This window comes from Strix uralensis, chromosome 17, assembly GCF_047716275.1.
Source record: "Strix uralensis isolate ZFMK-TIS-50842 chromosome 17, bStrUra1, whole genome shotgun sequence".
Lineage (NCBI taxonomy): Eukaryota > Metazoa > Chordata > Aves > Strigiformes > Strigidae > Strix > Strix uralensis.
Genome location: NC_133988.1, coordinates 6630063 through 6653610, shown reverse-complemented (window position 1 = coordinate 6653610; position 23548 = coordinate 6630063). Strand labels below are relative to the sequence as shown.

Below are 23548 nucleotides of genomic sequence, written 5' to 3'. Positions count from 1 at the left end.
ACATGCACTATCTATAACTTCAATCTACAGTGCTTTGTTTTGTATGGTATTAAAGAAAATTAATGTCCCCAGGGACCTCAGGATAATAACAAGGATTCCAGTTGTTTATCATCAGATTACATGACATGACCACAAGTAAACAGTCTGCTCCAAAAGATTTGATGTACATCCTGTATAGATGTCTTGCAATGCCTGATGTTCTCATCTAGCTGCTTCCCATGGCCTGCCAGGAATTATTAGCTTTATCTCATCCAGCAAAGAGTTTGCAATTCCCACTGATACTGTACCAAACCACCAGAAACTGGAACATCTAAGCTAGCGCAAAGCTTCCTGCACTAGGGCAATTTGCTCCTTTGCTTCCAATACTAATCCAACAAAATCAATGATTCTGTCACAAATGCAGAAAAATCAGGGAAACAAAAATAGAGTGCCAGAAGGGCTTAACTCCTGTACCTGTGATCACCATCTGCAAGAAATGGTCTTAAACAAAGGCCTAAGTAGCTGTACGGTGAATCAAAGCTTGCTCGACCGACAATAGTGGTAAAGAATATATTCAGATCTATTAGTTAGTGCCATCTTCATTCCTGCACTACACTTTCAATGCAGTTTGTAAGGCTTCCACTTTCAGCAGCCTTCTGTATATTTGCTTCAGCAACTAGCAGCAGGTGGTTTTGTCTTCTTGAACCAGTTGCTCAAATTGCATACCATGAACTACTCACCAAGGCACCAGCTTGACCCCTCCTGGCTAAAACATGCTGGCAGTGAAAAGCAGATTTCCATATTTTGATCTTGAGCTGCTGGCACGCGTGGAAAACATCATCTTCCAGGCCCATCTCCCCCTGCTCCATAGGGGATGGGGATGGGGCTGGTGCTGGGCTACACAGCTGCTAACAATTGAGTGACCCTAGTAAAGTGTACTCCCCATCCAATAAACCCCTCACTGGAATGTCACTCCTACCCTGAGAATCAGAGGCACCTCAGGAATGCAGAGATTCTTTTCTTTTCTAAAAAGGAAAAAACAGCTCCTTTAATCCTCTGCTCTCTGCACATGCTAGGGGAGAGGTTAAAGGGGCCAAAGGAATCTCCTAGAATGCAAACAATTTGTCATCTGGCTCAAACTCAGCAATTTTAATTCAGCCTCAGGAATATGCTGTATATGTCTTTGTCCTATTCTGCACTCAGAGAATTTTGTTGAGGTTGCTTGGAGGATTCTCAGCAGCAGGTTGACTGCATCAGCATAGCAGCAAGAGGAATATCAAGGCCAGGATGGTGGTAGAAAAGCAAAGCCAAAGGTGATGACCATAAAACAGAGAAAATCGGCACAAGATAGAGCAAAGCACCACAGAGAGAAGTAAGCATGTGTGGGAGAGTTCAGCAATAATGAGAAACACTTAGCTGTTGGTGTTAAAAAGTATGCTTTTTAACACTGCCGTTCTCCTGTCTTTCTCTAAAGCAAATGGTTTGAGGACACCGCAGACACCCTGGAGATTCGACATTTCTGCAAAACTGTATTTGTAGCAGTAGCATAGCTTGCTGGAGTCTTTAATTAAGGGCAATGAAACAGCCGCTTTTGCTATAGGCCCTTCACTGCCGTGGCAAAGCTAGAAGCCTCTCATCTAACCCAGCTATGGGCTTCCATCCCTTCGGTGCAAGCACAGTCACCAAAGAGAATCGTACCAGCACCTCAGAGATGGAGTGAGAAGTAACAAAATTTGGTGATGGCAGCTGACTCACCAACTTTTGGAAGAGGTCCCCTACACGTTGCTGGTGGCTCCACTGCTGCACTCGGGGAAAGAGTCCATCATAGAATTCTTTGTGGATCTCATAGAGCTCAGGCACTTTGAAGAATATTGTCTCAATCTGCTGACTAGTCAGCACAGGCTGAGAGGTGGTGGCAGCTGCTTTCAAAGGCTTCATAGGCTGAAATGAGGAAAGAAGGAAATCGTTATCATGCAAACCAAGTACATTCACCCTTGCCACATTACAACACATCCCTCCAGAGAGTTGTTTTTCATCCTATTCATAAGTGATATTTGCATTGATACAATTCCTGAAAGCTAGACAGTAACAAGTTTTCTCATGGGGATCAGTCACCCCTGGTAGGTGGATTTTCCCAGGATATTAATGGTGTGATTAAAATCCCTTTGCACTCCATTTCCTTAATGTCTGTCCAACTGTACAGCAATGTGTCTAATAACTAACACAAGATACTGAAACACAGGGCTCCTGGATACTACCACACTAATAACTCCCTGGTTGTGCCATATCCAGTCCTTTCTTTAAGCTTCTCTTTCTCTACTGTAGAAGAGGAGTAAGAGCTACCCTTTGCACCCTGCAACTTACAACCCATGGTATGTGAAGTTCTGGGAAACTGGATGGAAGTAGCACTGAAAACTCAAGCACCAGTGTTTGAAATGGTTTCTGCCATCAGTGCTTACCAGCAGCAGAGCCTCCAGGTGGCTCAGGTAGGTTTCCTCACTGGCTAGGATTCCTGACAGGACCCATTTTCTCATCTCCAGGCCCTTCTCCAAGTCTGGCTCACTCTACAGACAAGTTAAGGAGAAAAAAAAGAGAAAGAAAAAAGAAAAAATAAAGAAGGAAAAATAAGGAGGGTGGGGGGAGAAAAAAGAAAAAAAAAAAAAACAAGAATGAGGATGGAGAGTAAAAGATATCATTCAGCTGACCACAGCATATTTGTTTTTTTGGTTTACTTTCAGACTACAAAAACCAGCCAAACAAAACCCCACCTGTTCTCAGTATCCTGTTTCTAGAAACATGCAAATATAAAACATTAAAGACATTTTTATTTACCAGCAACCAATGTCATGTAGATTATTTACAGGTGTTAGCTTTAGTCATCCAACCCTGGTGCCTCAATTAGGTGCCTGAACTTCTTCATAAAATTCAACACACAGAACTTAAAAACTCAGAATTTATCCTCCTAAACAAAGCTTAGGGACCCTTGGTTACATGCAATTCACTCCCTCCTCCCACAAGAGTTCTCTATGATCTTACTCCAAAGCCATATTTCTCTGTGCAGACAGGATCACTTCCCCTGCATCTACACAGATGCGCATGAATATACAGCAGTTACAGCCTGACATTACAGTTAAGATGGCTGTTCTTTCTCCCACTCTCTACTGTTCCCTAAATTATTTTTCAGTGCCAGCTAGCATGATGTCTATTTTTAGTTAGAGGATGGAATAATCAGCACTGCTTGGAACACACATGCTGATTTTCTTATTGGGATTCCATGAAGGAGTTCTTAACCAAAATAACTAAAGAAAGAAAGAAAGAAAAAATACATTCATGGGCAAATGTACACATCAAGGGAAGACTAACATCAAGTGTTAAGAGAAGCAGTAATCCCCTCTGTTGAATTTCAATTATCCTTCCTCTCAAAACTGTTACCTGAAAAATGTTTAATCCGATAAAGTGAAACTGAGTATTTCCATAAACTCTGAAAAAAATATGGCCAAACAATGAAGGTTATAAATAATGAGAAACACCCCCCTTTTCCAGAATCTTATTTTCAGTTCTTTTTATTTCTGTCATTCACAGAAATGGCTTCTTAGAATTCTTGCAACCTTTTTATGTTGTTAAATGTCTCTAAGAATAGAGTCAGTAGTTGGATCCGAAAGGGTAGATACTTCTCAAGGGCTTTGGGTAGGTTGTTTGGGGCTTCATCCCACTCCTCTTAATATCCAGAAGAATCTTCAGCTATTGATTTCAGCAGCAGGAGGATCAGGAAACATAACAGTATGCTCCACTCTACTGACTGAACATAAAGCCCTATAGCTGACAAAAAAAAGCGCCTTTTAGTTTAGGGTCCTATGCTTTGAACCCTGCAGATGTATATATGAGGTTCATTATGGAGAGAAGGTATCTTGGCTATAGGTAAGCTTACAGTAACTATCACATTCTGAGTGTGACTACGAGCCTACGCACCACACAAAGAAAGAAACGGATCCTCACGCTCCCAGATATTTCTGGATTCAGTCTCATCAATAACCATCCTGATTTTTGAATGCTTTCATTAAATTTCACAAGCTATTTTCTAGGCTAAAAGACCTTGCAGCAACTCCTTTATAAAAATTTTGTGAGGTGTCAAATACCACCATCACCTCTTAAATAAAAGTGGCAGACAGAAGCTGTTCTAAGGAAATGAGTAAAATTTACACGCACGTCAGGTACTGCATGGAAAGAAGAACTTGTCTTTGCATCCCACCCTTCAGTGAGGTTCAGTAAGAACGACAGTGCCTTTTAAAATCTTGAAAGGGCATCTCAAAGAAGCTAGGGATTTGTAATTCAGCAGTCGTGTTCAGAAGATTTCAGAAAAACACCAGTGACAAACTACATGGTGAAATGAATGCTGCGACAGATTCTGTGCATCCACAGTGCACCCTGCCTGTTACAGCTCAAACAGAAACGTGCAACAATTGTATGACCATTCCTTATGATTTCTCTGTTAGTAGTCCCTGGGTGTCCATCTCATGGATCGTTTTGTAAGGCATGGTACATACACGTAATCAAGACAGACAGCCCCAAGATGTTTAACAAAGATAGTCTTCATCCGAAGAGGCTGGGATGTAGCAGCCCTGGTGCAAGAAAACCACAATACCTCTTGGTTTCCAAAGATTTTTTACAACACTTACAAAAGAAAAATGCAGCATCACAAAGAAGCATTGAGAAAAAACTAACAGTGCTCCAAAGTCCCCACTGCTGAGGATGAGTTAACTGGTCAATATTGACACAGCACTATAATTATCCTTAGCAGGTTCTCTTGGAAGAGGTGAGGATTTAAAAACCAGCTGGGTATGTTTGTAACATCTGTAAAGAGCAGCACACAACAACAAGTTATTTAAATGATTCAAACTTCCCCATCATGACAGTGGCACAACAGTTTTCCTTACAACACTGAGAACAGTTTTCCTCTTCACAAATAAAAGCTCTAATTTACAAGCCAGTTCTTGCTGGGCACCGTCAGCTGACAGAGAAAGCATTTTCTGCCCGAATGTTAATTTCCTCTCTTTAAAAGAGATGTGCTTTCAGAGAGACAAACATCTCCCAGGACACACTAGAGGCCTTCCTTCCGGGCCATTACCACAAGGTCACTTTGCAAAGTCCACAGTATTGTCTAATCCTTTTTAATAGGAACATTTTCCAAGCGTGATGCTTGCAAAACTCCAGCCTCGGATGCAGCCAGACAGGGCAGGGCCTGGCTGCTTTAAGCTACAGCACAGCAATTGCTGAAGAAACCCCTCAGGGGAGTTTATCCAACAATCATATAGCACATTAAAAGGTTTCAAATGCGGTACCTCAAATTTACATACAGATTCCTCATATGTGAAAAGATGATCTCCTGCTGCTCCTGCTGCGTCAGGGATCAATACAACACCACGGTGCTGCTGTCTGCATTGTGCTGCCACTCTCTATTTCCTCCTGAGAGCCAGTGCCCTGACAAGAGTTTCCTGCTGAGGGAGGCCTTGTCTGACAATGTCATCTGGGGCTGCACTGCGCAGCAGCCCTTGCTGCTAGATGAACATCTGGAAAACAGCCCCCGTGCTTCTTCAGCCTCAGGGTGCTTTTTAAGTTACACTTGTTATGAAATGTACTCCAGGACTGGGAAATTCACTGGGAGCTGGTGCCAACATCAGGAGGAAGAAGAGCAAGTTTATTATTTGGTATTACAACATTCTGTAAGTGAGGAATTTGGAACAGGCTCACCTGCTCACCCAAAACAAGAGAGAGCAATTAGCAGGCAGAGATACTGCGAGGCTGTCCTTCCACTCTCCCCTTACAGCATGCCAAGATGTGATGCACCCGGTACCCAAGGGCATTTTCTGCCTTGCCCATATCTGACAAAAAAGGGAAACAAAGAGCAATGCTGTGACCACAACAGCCTCACTGAGTGCTCTGTTTCTGCACTCCAGGCAGAAGGGCAGTTAAGAGAGGGAGCATCCTGGGCATAGGTATCAAGCTCCCCACCAGTTCAGGGAGACCTGCCAAGGCTGAGGACTCCTTTCCCCTACCCTGGCAAGAAGGAAGCAGTCAGAACTCTTTGAGCTGCTTGTGGCAAGGGGAGGAGCTGGTACCACATCTACCAGACCACATTAGCTAGGGCAAAATACACCTATTTATTAACCAAAGCGCAGATGGGATGTTCCCTGCAGGATGTGGAGGCAGGCTGTACTGGCAAACTCTAACCACTTGAGCAGGGAGTGCCAGGTGGTCAGCAGTCCATCCCATGCTTCCTACCCAGCTTAGTCAGTCCATTTTTTACCTGTACAAGTCTGACTAGTATTTCATGTTCTGACTCTGTCCCTACCTCTTTGATGCCAGCATCCATTTCTAGCCTTTCTCCACTGCCCTTCCATCTTTTGGCTACCTCTCTACCCACATGTTTCAGAATAAATCTGTCTTACAAGACTATCAGAGGGCAGCAGCCCGAGCATTCCTGTCTGTCTGCCATGGGAGCTGGGAGGACCCAACACCCAGCCAGTTCTGAACAACCAAGCAAGAAATCAGTGCTTTGCTCCCACTCCTCATGAACTACATTTAAAAAAAAAAAGAAATAATCAAAAAACCCCAAAAACGAAGGTGGAAAGCAGTATAAAGGAAGTTTCACAGATATCTCATGCCTATAAGGTTCTGGTGTTTTCTTCTCAACTGGGTGGTGCTTCTTGCTATTTCAAAGACTTAAAAACTGAAAGATTGAGTCACAGTCATAAGTGCAATCTTCGACCTGAACCAAGGCCAGTCAGAGTGGTTAGAAGCACTGAAGATATTAGAGAGTGTGCATACACTGGCCCTGAGCCACGGCTGTTTTGAATGTGTTTACAGCTTGTCAGCCTAAGTACTTCAGTTTACTAACCAGGTTGGCATTGCATGTTGTATTCAATTACTGCAAGCCTGAGATTCACCAGCTCCAAGGATTAGACAGATTCAGCCTCTTCCCAACTCTGTTTAAAGAACTTGGGGCTTTCTGGTTGTTGTTTAAATTAACAGCAATAATTGTTTTCTTGCAAATGTTAGAACGCGGATTAAGAATCTAGAAACCACAACACGTAAGATTTTGCAAAGTGGTTGCTGCCAGCACAGCTCTGTAAAGAGAATCAGTGATTCAAAGTGGGCGTATAAAAGGCACTTTAACTCTCAGACCTTCCTTTGGTACAACGTGTTCATATGCTGTGCAATGAATGTGTTCAAAGGAGAAGTTTCCCGTAAGGACAGCAAAGAATCTCACAGAGAAGCTGACAGCCTGCGAAAAACATTCATTTCAATTTTTAAAGTGTAAATATCTCTGAAAGCTTCTGCTAAACAGGCTGGAGGTGTCTCATTGTCTTGGTGATATTAAACAGGGCAAATTCTGTAATCAAGCCAATCATGCTCCATGCATGGAGGGGAAGGAGCAGGGAGAGGAGCCAACATTATTTATAACATCAGTACTGGTGTGCCAGCTCTCCTCAGGGAGGGCTGTACATCCAGGCAGAGCCCTTAAGGAGCAAAGAGTTGGAGAATAAAAAGGAAAAGTTGCATCTGCTGGGGGTGGTGAGGGGAAAGTGACAGTAAAACCAAACAAACAAACAAAACAGAATACTGAGAGGAAGAAAAGAGAAAGATTTGAAAATGCTAGAGAGGGAAGGACGTGCTAGCAACAGCAGTACCAAGCAGAGCAGTAATCCCATTTATTGATGTAGCTTCAGAGGTCAACTTTTCTGGACCCCCTTGGGATCAAGCTAGGAGAAATGTCCACAACCTGCTCTGCCACAGCCCTGTTTTTCACATAGCTGGCAGACAGTGAGAACAAAAGACTCCGGCCTGAGGACTGGCAATGGCTGCCAGTGCTGCGCCAACCACGGACTGCGCAGCAGAAAAGGGAAGAGAAATTCTACCTAGAAATCTCTTAAGCACCAGCCAATTTCCCCTCCAAACAGAACAGAAAGAGTTAATTACTCAGCTTTAGCACTTCTGCCTCCCTGGGTGTGATATATACAATTGGAGAGATCCATTTTGGCAAAAAACTCTTCTAAACTCTAGAAAAATGACTTCCCCTCATTTGCTGGGGGGGTGGAACCAGCTTTGCCTTTTCACTGGCTGCACCCACCTCCACAGAGCCCCACACGTCTTTGAACCTGGCTTTGCTGGTGAGCAGATCTTAAAGGCCTTTCTTATTTCTACTCTTCCCATCACTGTAATCTCTCCCCACTTGAGCAGCAGCAATAGGATCATGATGACTGAAGCTTCTCATCCTCTCTCAATCTCTGTCGCCTCCCAGCTGCAAGCTACCCACTCCAAAACTCTTGGCATAACTCTTCTCTAGTGAAGGGTGTCAGTCACTAACTTTCCAGCTGTCCCAACACTTTCTGGTGGCCCTAAGAATACTGTAGCAAGCTCTCCCTTTGTCCTCTAACTCAATCCAGGTATCTTCTCCACTTTTCACCCTAGCTGTGTATGGGAAAGACAGACACATTCTCTCTTTCTGGGAGTAAATTATCACTACCAATTACACATACTGTCTGACACCTGAAGCTACCAGCACTGTCTTATTTGGCAAACATTTGGGCTGGCATTTTCCAAGACAGGTTTCCAGAATTTTTTGAAAGTTCAATCACAACAGTTCAACTGTTACAGAAAGCAAGGTTCAGGAAAATTAAATCACTTCTCAAGTTAAATAAACAAACAACTTAAGCATTAGTGGAACCTATTTCTCCTTTTTCCTCTTTCCCCTGTAGTCTTGCTTCAAAGCAACAGTTAAAGTTCGGCAAAAGCATTGGCTTTATGCCAGGACATGCATCAGCAGCTCAGCATGAGATTCTGGAAGAGCCAGAAGAGGGGGTATGACCTAGCTTGCTCAATGCAAACATTTGTTAAGGATTCCTTACCACAAAAATGACAAGTCAGGGGAGGTTGAGATCCACACTACAAACACCCACGTTGATTATGTCCTCTCTGGGTCACAGACAAAATGATTACTGGTGCACCTCTTGTCACCCTCCTTGGATAGCAACAGATGTTTGTGCAATGGACACATAGCAGGTGGAATATGATAAGAGGTGGCTGAAGTGGTACAGTTTGGAGGCAGACCAGCCACTGTCTTTTAGTCTGCTTATATGATACAGGTGGTAGGGAGGATTGGAAAACAGATGCTAAATGGCAAGGTGTAGAACACCACAAACCTTCTGTAAGTCCATTGCGGCCCTCACTTCCTGGAACACAGAACATGAGGTGGTGAGAGCTAGTCACCCTACACACTGAGGGAACAACATGAAGCCACTCAACAAGTAGTCCAGGAGGTATTCCTTCGTTCTCTTTTAGAAAGAGATGCTGCTTTTGCTACTCTGCACTTTCTCTGTGGTGGCCGGGTAGACCAGGTGAAATACTGATGCACTATCCAACCAAAAGTTATAGCTGCTATAAGAAGATGGAAGGACTTAGTCAAACACTTGGCTGAAAAGTACAAAGCCCAGAGCAAGCTCACAAAATAAGTCAAAGCAAAATGCCCTCAATATCCAGATAGCAACAATCCAGCCTCCAAGAGAAAGGCTGGTCTTGTGGATAAGGCAGACAAACATCACACCAGAATGCTGCTATGTCTGGGTGATGCTAAGCAAATTAATTAGAATTACATTTAAAAAAAAAAATAATCATTGTTTGTAATGTTTTCCATTTTCTGGGTGCCTGACTGGAGCGTTAACTCTTAGTTGCAAGTGAAATTAAAGGGATTTTACTTTAATGTGAAGAAAACTGCTTTAGAAATCAGAACCTGGTTTTGCAGAACATTATGCATCTCACATTAACCACATAAAATTAGCAGATGCTTTTCCTATAATCTGTCTGCCTTGATTACCTGTGGTTGGTGAACACACCATTCTCTTATCTGACAGGAACATTCCAAGGATAATTAAGACCTGTGTAGCATTCCAACTGTGTTTGGAGCTAATGGTCATGCCAAAAGGAAATGAGTACTTCTGTACTCCAAGCAGAGTTTGCACAGTGTCCTGTAAATAAGGTGTATACATAGCTTTAGATATAAAATATTGAATCCAGTAAATATCATTCACTATATACACTGAACAATGCAGGACTCCATAGAAAAAATAGGACACAACTGCATAACTGAAAGTTATCATACAGATTCAAGAAAAGGCAATAGGCCCAAGGAAAGGCTGAATAACCGTAGTCATTTCTTAACTTCTGAATGACTTCACAATCTTAATGTTTTGTCGAAGTGGTGTATACAGTGCACGTGTTGTTACATACAGTTAACGGTTGATTTCTAGACTCTGGTCATAAAGGCAATCTGAAATTTTCAGAAGTAATTGCAGGCACCTAAGAAAGATGTAAAAAGGCAAGGAGACAACTATAAAAGCAAACACATGTAAACAAAAAATGTTTTCTGCTAATCAAGCATAGTGAAAAAGAAAATAGAAAAGACATACATCCTGGTATTTCTGGTCCAACACATTTTATGTGCTTGGCTCAGCACAATGTGTTTGACACTTAATTTTGTTACTGATGTCTTTTCCACTACAGCTGAAAACATAACTACAGTAAAAGCCATCTAACAGCTCGCAATGACAGAAAGTTTAACCTGTTTGGGAAATACTACAACCTTCTTGTCATAGACCGTCCTTCATGAGTTGCATTGTGGACTAATTACAGACAGGCTCAACTAAAGTGGTTGAGGTTCATGATTAAAAGTCTAATCTGTATCAGGACACCTCTTTCTTTTGGAAGCCATAAACCATCTTTTTATAGGCAGAGAGAAGAAAGCAGTCATTTATGTTAAAAATAATTTTTAAAAAGGCAGTCTTCTAGCATTATTAAAGTAACTTTGAAATTAACTGCTGTTAAATGCTTAGGAGGCAATCTTCAAACAAATAAAGAACAAGATTAAATATTAGGTAGTGTTTCTTCCAGGCCTCCAGTCACAGGCACTATGACAACTGGTTCTTTGAAGATAACTCTCAGCCATATGTAGTCACATTGCATTTTTCCTTCATCTTGAGAAACATAACCTGGAAATCTCAAGCCAATATTAAAACATTCTTGGAGCTTTTGAATTTACTAATGATCATTTCTCCATTCAAAAGGCTCTTACATATCACAAGAATTCTCATCTTGAGAGATGAAAAAGCATATCAGAATTAACAGTCTAAGGCATGAGCAACTGACTAGATTCCATATATCATAGTCAAATAAAATTAAGCAAACATCAACAATATATGTACTTGATAATGCTTTAAGAGATCTTGACAATGCATTTTTATAAATGAGAAAGAAGAACAAGAACGCTGTCTCAACTAGGCTTCTTAATCTAACATTCATCATAGAAAAAATAAGGGAGCATATGACATGAAACTAACCAATAAAGAGTAATAGAAGGATGTATATAATGAATGCTAAGAAGCAACAGTTTGTGAAACTTGTCAGACTCTTTGATACAACATAAATAAAACTGTCTGATAAAGGTGAAGGTGCCGATTTACATGTACACTAACATCTCTAAAACATCCATCTTCTCCCATGACATCTTAATAGGACAGAACAATATAAAGCCAACATATATGTTAAACCACTTAAATGACAGATTTCAAAGTGTCATTTACAATGTGGGAATTCAAGGTTGTTTGGCTACACTTTCTTGGAAATACAGTAGGAAGAAAGTGACAGTTGTCTTTGTGCTATTAAGCATTTTTATGAATGACTTGGGGAAACCAAATTTTGCAGATGACAAAGATACTCAGGGAAACAGCAACCTGGGACTGAAACGCTCTACAATCTAGGAAGCAAAAGCATAAAGAGAAACAAAGGTTGAAAGTCAAACAGATTAATTCAAGCTGAAACCAAGACATTTTTGACTGTGAAGACAGCAGAGTCAATAGTTCTTTATCAAGGCAAGCAGCAGACTCTACCAAGACTATTGTAAAAACAAAAATAGAAATTTTCCTTAAGTTCCAAGCTATAGCCATGCTACTGAACCTGAAGGAAAAATAAAGCTAGATAGCCTGAAGGTCCACAGCAAACCACAGGTCAGGCTAGGTGGTCCCTTCTGAATTTTTTGTCTACCATAACTGATTATATAGATAGCTATTTAGTGAATAGTCAAATTTGTTATAAGAAGTGGCCATCTTCCACCCAAAGTTGCCATACTTCAGAGCTGGCCATTTTAATCCTCGTATTCCATTTTCAGAGGGTGAAGGAAACAGATCTTATATTCTAGATGCTTTATCAAAGCCTCTAACCTACCTGAAAATAACTCTTATTTTCCTTGTGAAAGGCAATGACAACCCACATGCACAAATGTATGAAATGTAGGATGTTTTGTTCCAGAGTCTCCTTTCCAAAATATCTGGTATTTAAGATAACCCCTCAACATCAATTAATTACCAATTGTCTCCACTAAAATTCACACAGGGTGAAAACTAAGGCTTAAATATCATATGCACAATACTTATCTCTGAAGCTTAGAAGCCTTAGTTTAGCTTTAAATATACCATATCAATCAGGCACTGCTATATTATGTCAGGTAATCTGCCCTACAGTGGTAGTCGTCCTTGGCTTTGCTCCCTGTTAAAGCAGTCTACCCCTTGCAAACCTACAAGGCTTTGCTGACTCCGAAAAGGCAGGAAAGAACTCACTGATTTTGTAGACTCCAGAGACCCTGAAGATAGCGTGTCTCGGCTGCCCCGACTCTTGGAACTGAGATGGGGTGAGGATGATGGCGAGTCATCAATATAGGGCATCATATCATGATGTCGCCTCTGTTCTTCAGCACGGTCTGCATCGTACGCATAGCTAGGTGGTGTGCCACTGAATGAAGCATCTGTAAAACACAGGAGAAAAATCTGTCTGGTCAGAGCCAAGCTGGACAGGAGACAGGCTGGTCAACCAAGGCACTGCCTGCCTCCCAGCTATTATGATTGCTTATCAATAAACCCAGAGTCAGTGATAGATAAATACAGATCAAATGGAGGTGTAAATTTAATTAAACTCATGTTGTCACCAAACATTCACTTCACTCATTCTAAGTCCTAAAAGGTAAAGTCCTTTCTAATATCTGACATTGGTGTTCATTTAACTACAGCTTCTTCCCTCAGGTTTTCCTTCAAAAGCATTAGCATCAAAAGAAATCCTTTTGCAGGCTCCATAAAAGTTATGCAGTCTGGGTTTAGGAATATGGTGGGTTAGGGTAACAAACCCTGTTTTTTCTGTAGAACAAGAATAGATGATGCCCCTGCCAGTTTAGCAATCACAGGTAATACATAGCTCAGAGAAGAAACATAACTCTTTCCAGACCTCTCAGGAACAAGAGGACTAGGGAAAAAAAGGTCTTGCATGTCAAGTGAACCAGTCTACTGCCAAAAATAAAATCGTAAGAGGCTCTCTTCTATCGGCTGCCCCTCTTCCTCAATTTTGAGACTAACTCGTTAAACAAATGAACAAACCACCACCTTGCTCCCTCCCATCCCCCCCCCGCCCCCCCCCAAACCAAACAAAAAAGGATGGTGGTATGAAAAGTCAAATTAACTACCATTAGATGAGATACCAATGAACTTCTGCAGGAAAGATGAGTAGTAAAATTGGTTCTGGTATCTTTAGTAGCTGCATACAGACACTGTTTCTGCAAAAATCTATGTTAAGGACACACACTAAGCAGCTCCCTCTACCATAGGTTAAAAGGTGTTTTACCTCTCTGCACAAAGAAATAATACACAGAGGACCATTCTGCACAGTGGCACCACTTCACACACATCTTGCCTAAGAGAAGCTGGAGACAAACTTACATGTGAGTTACAGGGGCCTGTGAAGCACTTTCACCTGTCAATGCCCAGAAGTGTCCTGAGTGTAACAGTAATAGCCATGCATGGGCCACTGAACACAAAAAGGTAGAGTTCCTCCTCCTCTTTCAGTTATAAGTCACAAAATGCCACCCTTCTCCCAAAACTGGAAAATAACCACAGGGAGATAAGCTAGATCCACTTTAACAGTAGCAGGTAAGCCTTGTGGAAGACAAAGCCACAAAAAAAGGAAGAGTTTTTTGTCTGAGAAATTTAAAATTATGCATTAAATTCACACTTGAACACAAGTAGAACCAATTTTTACTTGTTTTCACAAATATCCAGGTTCTGTGAAAATAATAAGCAGCAGCTGCCAAGAATACTAATAATCCTGTTATACATCACCACAGCAGGGTGGAGGAGTAACATTTTAAAGCCCACTTTCCTCCCTCACAGTAAACTCAGTTAAAGCATGACTCATTCCAGTAAAGGATGTGAACTTTGTGTGGAACAGAATAAAACTTGATCCATGTGGCTTATTCAGGAGGGAGAGCTGGGCTAGGGAATTTACGCAAACAATATACTGAAAATCCAACAATAAACTCACTGTAGAATTGAGCCTCTGTCTCGGTTCGTACCAAATACCACCCAACTAAATAACAGCTGTATCCAAGGACTTTAGGCTGCTGAAGGACCATGGCAATATTATTTTAACAAGCTCAATGGGTTTTATGTCACCCACCTTGTGCACAAGCTCTCAAGAGTTCCTCAAAAGACTCATTAGATTGTGCAAGACCACAGGAATGGGGGGAAAAAAAGAAAACAAAACAAAAGGTGTTACATGTTCTCTGGAAGGGACTTCTGTTTAGATGTTAGAGGCTTCCAGAGCTCCCCAACCATTTAGAAGACACCCTATTAAGTTAATTTGGTAAACAGAGACTTGAAAGGTAGTTGCTGAAATAAGGACGCTCAGTCACAAACAAAAGAGATTTTTAGATATCCTGAAGTCGAATAATGTCTACAATACCTGCAAACCAAACAAATCTCGTACTGGAATTTTCAAAAACTCTTTGGCTAAAAGAATGTGGAAGAGAAGACAGCATGGCTCTCACCCTGCACTACCCAAACAGACAAGGAAGCACGGAAAAGTAAAAATACCCTCCTCAAACACAAAATGGATGGTCTTCTCTTTGTCTGGAAGGTTAAGGGGCTGTTTTGACTCCAGAAACCAGAATTCTAAATACAAAGGAGGATGGGTGTCTCCTTGCATCTCTGCACTATTTAAGCCATATAAAAAACCCCAATGAAATAAATAAAAAATGCCTAACACCATATAACTTCAGTGGAGGAGTGCAGATAGCTGTTTTCCATCCAGCTGTCCCTTACGCTACCTTCTAACCCAAGAAGCCTGCAAGATATTACTGACAGTTTAACACTGGCATTATCCAAGGAGGAACATCAGTACTGGGCGCTTATGTAGACTTCATGCCTTTGATCAAGCAAGGGTTCTTTTTCCTTCAGAAGTTTCTTCAAACCACTCTTATCCAAAACAGTTTCTCCCGCACACATGCAGTAACAAGACCATGTTGCCGTGCAGAAATTAAGGCAGGAGTATTTCTTTCACTCCCAGTGCTCGCTGTCAAAATTTATAGTTTGCTCTACTTCTGTTAATGAGGGAGTGAGTGTAGACTAAAATATATTATCAGAAAAGCTTGGAGTGAATCACAGTATTTTCACTTTCCTCACTTTCTGCTGCTAAAAAGCAGGCTTCACACTTCTACCTTCCATAACATGTTCTTGTCTCCTACTGCACAGGGAAACCTTTATCTGAAACTGAAGGAAAGGCCAGGTGGAGGACTTGGACTCAGAAGAGGAGATTTATTCCTAGCTTTGCAACAAGACTCAGCCTACCTTTGAATCACTTTGTCCCCCTATCCATAAAAATGAAAATAACACATCTCAACAAGGAATGAATCTATCAGTGTCACAGACTGCCATGAGATCTGTGCATAGAAAGCTCCATACAGAATTTAAAACTTTATTTCTGTACCCTCCAGGGATCCTTCACACATTAAAAAGCTTAGAAATAGTTATAATCCCTCTTCTTTCTGTTATTGCTGCATACAGCACTGAAATCCACCTATGGAGATTTTAATTATCTCCAAGGCAGAAGGACCTTCTTGCTTTTATTCTATCATTTTTCTAACAGAAGCAAAGTATTACCATAGCCAGATACACTACACAAGACTTAACATTAATAACAGAGGTAGATTTGTACCTCTGTGATTAGAGAGGCCACTGTTGCTAGGGAAACTAAATTATTCAGATCTCCTAAACCCAGCATAATGCTGCACCGGCTGTTCAGGCTCTACCTGGGAGCAAAAAAACTAGAGCAAAGAGCTCACCTGCTCAGACACTTCCAAATGCTCTGGATGCTGCTACTGTAGATGCCAAGTAGAGACAGCAGACAGGCCCAAGCAAGAGCTCTTGGTTTCTTAGCCAGTGCCTCAGATAGGGTGAGCATTAAAAGGGTTCTTACTCTCCTTTCAGGGCCAGCCAGTAAGTCATCAGCAACTGAGCCATCAAAGCCAGAAAAAGATGAAACACAGGAACAACAGACAATTGCTGACAAGGGACAACTAAGGAAAAAGGGCAGGCATGCAAGGATGACGGGCTCAAACATCATGTATTGAGAGAGCACCAGAGAGAGATACTGAGGACACTACTCCACGTGCGTCATGCTTCTCACACCTCACCAGCAGGTCCCCTTTCTCCTCTTCTTTGGGTAACCTGTGAGAGACCCCATCCCACAGAAAAGAGCAGCAGAACTTACAAATGAGTCCTCTCAGCACCTAAGAGCAGCTATTTCTACCACTGGCCCTCTGACATTCTCTTACAGTACCCCTCTCCTGCAGCAGCATGATCTTCAGGTGCAATGAACTACTTGGGGCTACAAAGGCTCATCATCAATTCCACACATTCTGCTAAAAACCTCAAGCATTAACTTCCACCTTTGGTGCTGAAAGCAATGGCCTCCCTGGCCTTGCTTAGCTCCAGTTTTTATGACTCTGCTCCACCATCCTCCTCCTCAGTTACTGCTTCCATCCCCTTTCTCACCTCTGTCCCCTTTTATTTTTCTTTAGGTTTTCTGAAACTTAATATCCCTTTTCTTTATTTTCTTGTTCTTCCCCTCTTCTGAACTGCTCCTCTCTCTCACTGCCTCAAATTTCACCTGGCTGAATTCACAGTTAGTCACAAATTCACTGGCACTCAGAGACAGCACAGCAACACTGTTCCCTTGTCCTGTTGCCTACACCCTTCCTGCTTGGGTGCTACATTCATTCTTTGGGAATATGAAATCAAGTCATAGATCTAAATTGAAAGCAGGAAGAGAAAAAGAAATTAACTTCTAAGTAAAAAGAAAGATTAGCTGCGTCTAATCCAGGGCCACACAATGGTTCAAATGCATGTGTCGTACTTTCACAGCATCACAACATCCATAACTGCTTGAGAGGCTTAACAGCAGCATGAAGAGAAGCTTCCAAGCTAGCTGTGCTCCAGCTAATCCTGCTAAAAGAGCAGTGAAGCCACAGCAGCTCAGACCTGCCTGCCTAAGTAAATACCTAGAATCCTGTAGAGGGAGGGGGAGTTGCACCTCATGCCAAAGCCCCACATCACTGTGGTTTCATTGTAAATGGTACCAAGGCTAGCACAAGTTTGTAATGTCTGTACTCACTCCAAAAACATTCCTGCAGCTGCAGAGCAGAAGACAGCTAAGGCAGTTTGCATCCTCTGACTGTGTGTTTCTATGCCAGGGAATGTGTGAGGCCATAGTTTGACAATGCACTGTCTTGGCAGCAACAGGGGGTTAAGGTTTCCCCCACCAAGCCATAAACCACTGGATGGCCCTTTCCCCTCTTATCCCCTTAGTTCTGCAATCCCACAGATATCTATGGTCCAGAAAAAGAACTCAGCCAGCTCAAAGAAAAATATCTTTGACACTCCCCTTCTAAGCTGGATCAGCTCTCTGGTTTAGTTCACGGCACAGAAACTCAAACTGAAAGGATACATGCATGGTAGTTCAGGGGTGGGTATACTTAAAAGCTTGTACTGCAACTGAAGACATGATATTAGTAAAACACTGCTTGAGTTTCCTTTAGGCTGAAGCTTACTCAATTCCTGGGATTTACACATGGCTGGTTTGGAGATAAGTTATCAGAATGCAACAGGTTTGCAGTGTTTTTTTACTTTTTTTTTTTGTAACCTTTAAGTTACTAATATGCCTTACCAACCTTAGCTCCAGCTGTTACATACCACTGTTTGCTTGGTGATAAACAACCCAGAATCATGTCATTTTATTTCTTAGTGCTGGCCAGGCTACTTGGAGAAGGATCAGGGATTTGGGCCCAGCACATGTAGAAGTACATCAGTGTGGATGGGATGTAAACACAGTTGCCTAGGGAATACAGAAGCACTTTCTAAAAAATAGAAGAGTTAAACTATGGAAAACTAAGAATCTTGCTTATTTCCTTGACACCTTCTGAATCACCATCTCCAAAACCAGGAAATAGTGCACTCAGTACTTTGTACACTTTTGCATGAAACTGAGATTCACAAGCAATAATTATGCTGTCTACCTCAATCAGGAGCCTGTCTCAAAACAAAGGTCAAGTATCAAAAGGAAAAAAATAGCTGTTTGCCATGTCAAATCCCTATGGCTTTATTCTTTTCACATTGATGAAGAAATGCTCAGCTAGGATGCTAAACAGAGTCAAAACAAACTTACCTCCTTCATGTTCTGTATCTTTTCTCTGTGTAAAGACATCTACATGTAAAGATGTTTAGTGAAACCTGAAGCCCCCACTCAAATATGAAACCAATTCATTTAACAACTAAAAAATCCCATTAGTTTGCAAATTCATTCTTTAGTATTAGACGGGCATGAAAACAGAAAGGCAAAAAGTAACAAAAGCTAGCTCCAAGCCTGCCTATGGCCTCAAACTGTGTTTCTCCATTAAGCACATGAAGAGAATCCAAGGAGACTCCTACAAGACACCTCATCATTTGCCATAGAAGAAAAGTGTCCACTGAGGATGATCTTGCTTACCACTGCTGAACAAGCTGTTTGGTAGCATGGGCTGCAGAAGCAGAATTGCAGTGAAATACATAACACAGCCCACCCACAGAAAACACCCATCAGCACACAAAACCAAGGCAGAGTTAAACAAGCAGTTTCATAGGATGCAGACAAGCTGCAGTTTCCTTTCTGCAGGCAGACATGAAATGGGCTCTGAACGTGTGGTGTATGTTGACAACTTGCAGTGAAACACTCTTTAGGGAATAGGACGAAAGGGAAACAGTACCCCAGGAAGGGAGGTTTCTAAATATGTAGCTGGACACTGAAATTACAACTATAGTTTATACAGCAACCAAGAGGAGTTCTGTGAATCCAAAACTTCAGCAGATTTTCCTGAAATCACCATATCCATTTGAGGTTTGCATCCTCCCCTCTCCCACAGTAATAGGTCATCTTTCTGCAGCATGTTAAGTGGCTGCAGAAACAAGTATGTGTCACATGTAAATTTTACCCAATGTTTCATTTTCTTTTAAGGGTAAGGGTGTGTTTGTGTGTGTGCATGTAAAGATTGAGAACTGCATCTTATTTTTGAGACAGAAGAAGGAGAAAGCAATGTACCTTGCATATGGAAGCAGCAAGACAGCTGGTGGTTCTCTCCACCCTCCCTCCCCCGGGTGATCTCAGGCCATAGACGTTAACCAGCCTCCAAGAAACTTCTGTCTCTAGCACAGATGAGCTTTATCCTTGTAGCAGACAGCGCCCTTAAGTCTTTAGGAGATGAATTAACTGCAGTCCACTTTTAATCTTTTAGGTGTGTCAAACCCAGATCATTAAACATCTAAAAAAGAAGATCAGAGTTGTTTAATCTGCCCATATATTCCATGAAGAGTTCATGCAGAGACTAGTGGACAGGTCTGATCTGTTTGTAGCAGTCTGTTACTGAGACACACTGTTGCATTTTGCTCTGCTTGGCATTTTCCTGGGGACAGATTTAACATTCTCACAGATGTGATACCCATGCAGAGTGAGGTTCCATGATCCAGCCATGATGCGAAAGCTAGGACTACTGAGCCCATTCTTCACCTCAGGGAAGCCTAAGGTATCCTCACAGAGGACAAAGAACTGCTTACAAAGGCTATTGAAGAGTTGTCATCATGAGAGAAAAAAATCAGTAAGCTAACCTGATCATCCAGGAGAGTCCATCTTTTACCAGACAACACTGCACTGTGGCAGGCAAATTCCAAAGATTTCCCTTCTGCCAGCCAGCACAACTTCCCCGCTGCTCATCTTTGCTTCAGACAACTCCGGCTTAGCAACCATGGAGTGCTACATGCTAAGGAGTGTAGACCAAGCTGTCATCCACACATTACATTCAGACACAGTGCATGCCACAGAGGTCAGCAAGGGAAGAGTAGCAGAGGTGTAAATTCCCATCTCTCTCAGACGTGTGACACTTGGATCAGTTTCAATCAAACTGAAATACTGGGAGGGAAGCACAACCATTGCACACCACAAACTAGACAGAGGAGTCCAACTAATGATAACTGCTGTGATTAGGAGGAAAAGAGGTCACATGCTTAGAAGATGTGGCCTTTCAAATACTGGGTGTCTCCACTGCAATTTGTAAATTTTAGGATATACTACAAGCACACTTCATGTAACTAACATTAGGAAAGAGTTACCTTCAGAAGGCAAGACGAACATTCGCTATGAAAGTTGACAATGCCTATGTCCTACTGGCTGCTACACGCCCTCCAAGGCATTTAAAAGGTTTAATCACCATCACTTAGAGCCCTAAACATCAGTGAGTAAACGCATGCATATATGAATGAGGTATGTTCCCAGCATGACTGGCTGCAAATATGCAGCCAACAGGTAAAGACAGAGAAATTCTGGTCAGGCCTGAATTACATACGTACCATCCATTCAAGGAAGAGTGTTAGAATACTTAACTCACAGGGCAGGTCACAGCCCAAAACAGTGAAACTCCTGTTGCCTTTTTTCTTATTTTACTGTTTCTCCTAAATGTTTACCACTCAATCATATGGCACAATGTAGCACCCCACAACATGGATGAATACCTCTCAGACCCCCCCCTGCCTTGGAGACAGCAGAAAGTGTATCTGTTTCCTTCCATCCAGGGTCTATGCCTTTAGATTCCTCTCCTGTTCTGTGTTTTCCCAGGCAGGCTGGAAAGGTTTCCATGTTCAGTTCATGTTGGCAGTCAGGCCACTGGATGTTCTTGGCAAAGTAAATCCCAGAGCAAACTGGAACACCTTTACAGTTTTCTTTTCCATTCCTTACTCAGGACTGTGCACCAAGTTTAGCTGTTCCCATTCACTGCAAGTCTAACAGGCAGAAAGTAAATTTTAAGCCCGGTCATTCAGAATTAAAGACTTTTTTCAGAATAAAAATACATGGACAGGTAGATACATTCATAAGTGCATGTGGCTTTGCACCAAAAGCACCAGGAGCTCTAGCACCGACTAGATCAGAGGTGCAAGCTGACTGAAATAGAGAAAAGGTTTTCATGAAAAATAAGGTAAAAAAACAACAAACAAAACCAAAGAAGTAAACAACAATGAACCACACACAGCTGTAAGAAGAACCTAGAAGACAGACTATTTCCCTACAAAAGCAAGGGCTGCATTATGAGAGCTAGAGTTTTAGGATTCAAGCAGTCTGCACTCTGCGTGGGTTCCTGTCCACGTCGCCCCTGCTGTCCTGTAACAGACATGTGCAGGGAGCACAGCAAACCACAGTAGGAGCCGGCTAAGCTAAAAATAACTGGCAAAAGTGTTATTTTATAACCCAGAGCAGTTTCCTATTCCATTTCACTGATCATCTCCACACAATGCATCAGCATAACAGCACAGAAGTGGGATGGAGCAAATATGACTCTTCAGGTCAGCACTACTGCTGTGCTCAAACTACAGCCTTTGTTTAATTTCTAAAAAAACCCCTAGTAACAAAGCCTAAAAGGAAACTGCATGTACTAACTACATTGGGAGGGCTGCTTCTCTCATACCTAGTGTGGCTCTATCATTTGTCAGGTGAATGGATGATAATACCAACCACAATCAGCATACTATTTACTATTTTGGTCTTCACAGTTGTCTCAGAGTTTTGCAGCCACTTCAAACAACGTTTGGCAACAGAAATCTCCAGAGAAACTGAACAGATTAGAAAACTAACAAAATGGACCAATTGCCACAGCACAATCTGTTAACAAAAAACCCCACGATGTATATATTCCATTTCCTGTATTTAACTAGAGCAGACCAAAAGTCCTGCCACGCAGAGAGGAAAGTGCCTGTTAAAACAAGAGTTTAACTGAACTGACAGTTTCATGAGAAGGGAAGGGAGGACCAGCCCTAGGCAGCAGGAGGTATTAAAGTCTATTCAAAAAGACCCAATAAACGTGTCCGGTAAGAATACTGTTCTGTTTCTAGATCTTCAACCTCTTTCAGGATGAGTTGCTTTGGCTTTTTTTTTTTTTCTTATTGTTTTGTTTTCTAACAAATGCAGCTAGATGCTAAGAAGCCAATAAAGCTAGCCACCATTTTCCTGTTTACACTGTAAATCTAGCCATTGACATCTTTCTCATTACACTGTAAAAAATAAGCTATTGATTTACCATCTTGGCCTAGAACAAGCAACCCAAGCTAAATGCCTTGCTAAGGCAGATGGCTCTGCCTACACCACTAACAACCTTTTCTGAACACAGCTGCTGCCCAAGCTCAGTGTCTTCCTGTCATCTGGCTGGAGAAGAAAAAACAGTTTTGTGTCATTCATAACCGTGGCAAGGTAGTTATAGAAACCCTTCTTTTAATTCAAGATGCTGAAGGTAGAATACAGCTCCCTACCAGTATTAATAAACAACATCTACTTCCCATCTCTTTTCCCTTGAAACTACTAGATAAGGTGAAGGTAGTTGGGGTCACATGTCAAGGTTTGTTCTGGGCTAGTAAGTTCTCACCTGACAAACCATACCACCTTTCTTCCCAAACTGTATGCTTCTTTTGCAGCATTTGCTTTTAGAAGTGGAAGTCCTCCTCTAATTACTATGCTTGTGAAGAATAAATTTAGAAAAACATGATTCAAGAACAAGCAGCACAGTGGTGCCAGTCAGAGTTCTTGGAGAAGATGAAGAACAGATGAAAGACCTCTCAGTCTGAGCTCGTGGTGTACTCCATCAGACACCAACAATGCTGTTTTACACTTCAGCATCATTGACTGATTCATTGCTGTTCAGATTTTATTAAAATATGGGATAAAAAGAAGCTTATTTTGGTAACACAGATGTGTTACACCACCATCTCATTAAGCCCTGCCATCCCACAGCATGAATGAGCCAACAAGTGATTCTGAAGTCATGCCAAGGGGAAGCACTAAAATGCCAATGAATTTCATCGAAAAGAAAACAGGACCACATCAGTCCCAACTAAGATGCAGCAACCTATGTAGATGATGGTGTTCCCCAACAGCTTTCTTCTGTACCCAAACTTGTATATACAAAGCAGAGCTCCTGCTCAGAGAGCAACTCTCAAAGCAAACGATTTGAGTCCTCATGTCCAGCAAGTCACAAAGTAGTTTCATACAGTAACTTTGCACCGAGGCCAAGAACCGAGCTCTTGTGGCTCCCTAATACTTCAAGAAGAGCTGTAGACATGCAGAGGCAGAAAGA

At 41.9% G+C, this 23548-nt stretch overlaps 1 protein-coding gene across 1 annotated transcript in view; it reads right to left on the bottom strand.

Moving 5' to 3' along the window:
• The window catches only part of BCR (BCR activator of RhoGEF and GTPase), a 102629-nt gene that overhangs the window by 42764 nt on the left and 36317 nt on the right, over window positions 1-23548 (bottom strand). The window contains exons 2-4 of the mRNA XM_074887213.1: window positions 12645-12829; window positions 2439-2543; window positions 1735-1920 (exon numbers count right to left, since the gene is read on the bottom strand). Of these exons, the coding sequence (XP_074743314.1) occupies window positions 1735-1920; window positions 2439-2543; window positions 12645-12829 (476 nt within the window). The remainder of the gene's footprint in view (window positions 1-1734; window positions 1921-2438; window positions 2544-12644; window positions 12830-23548) is intronic.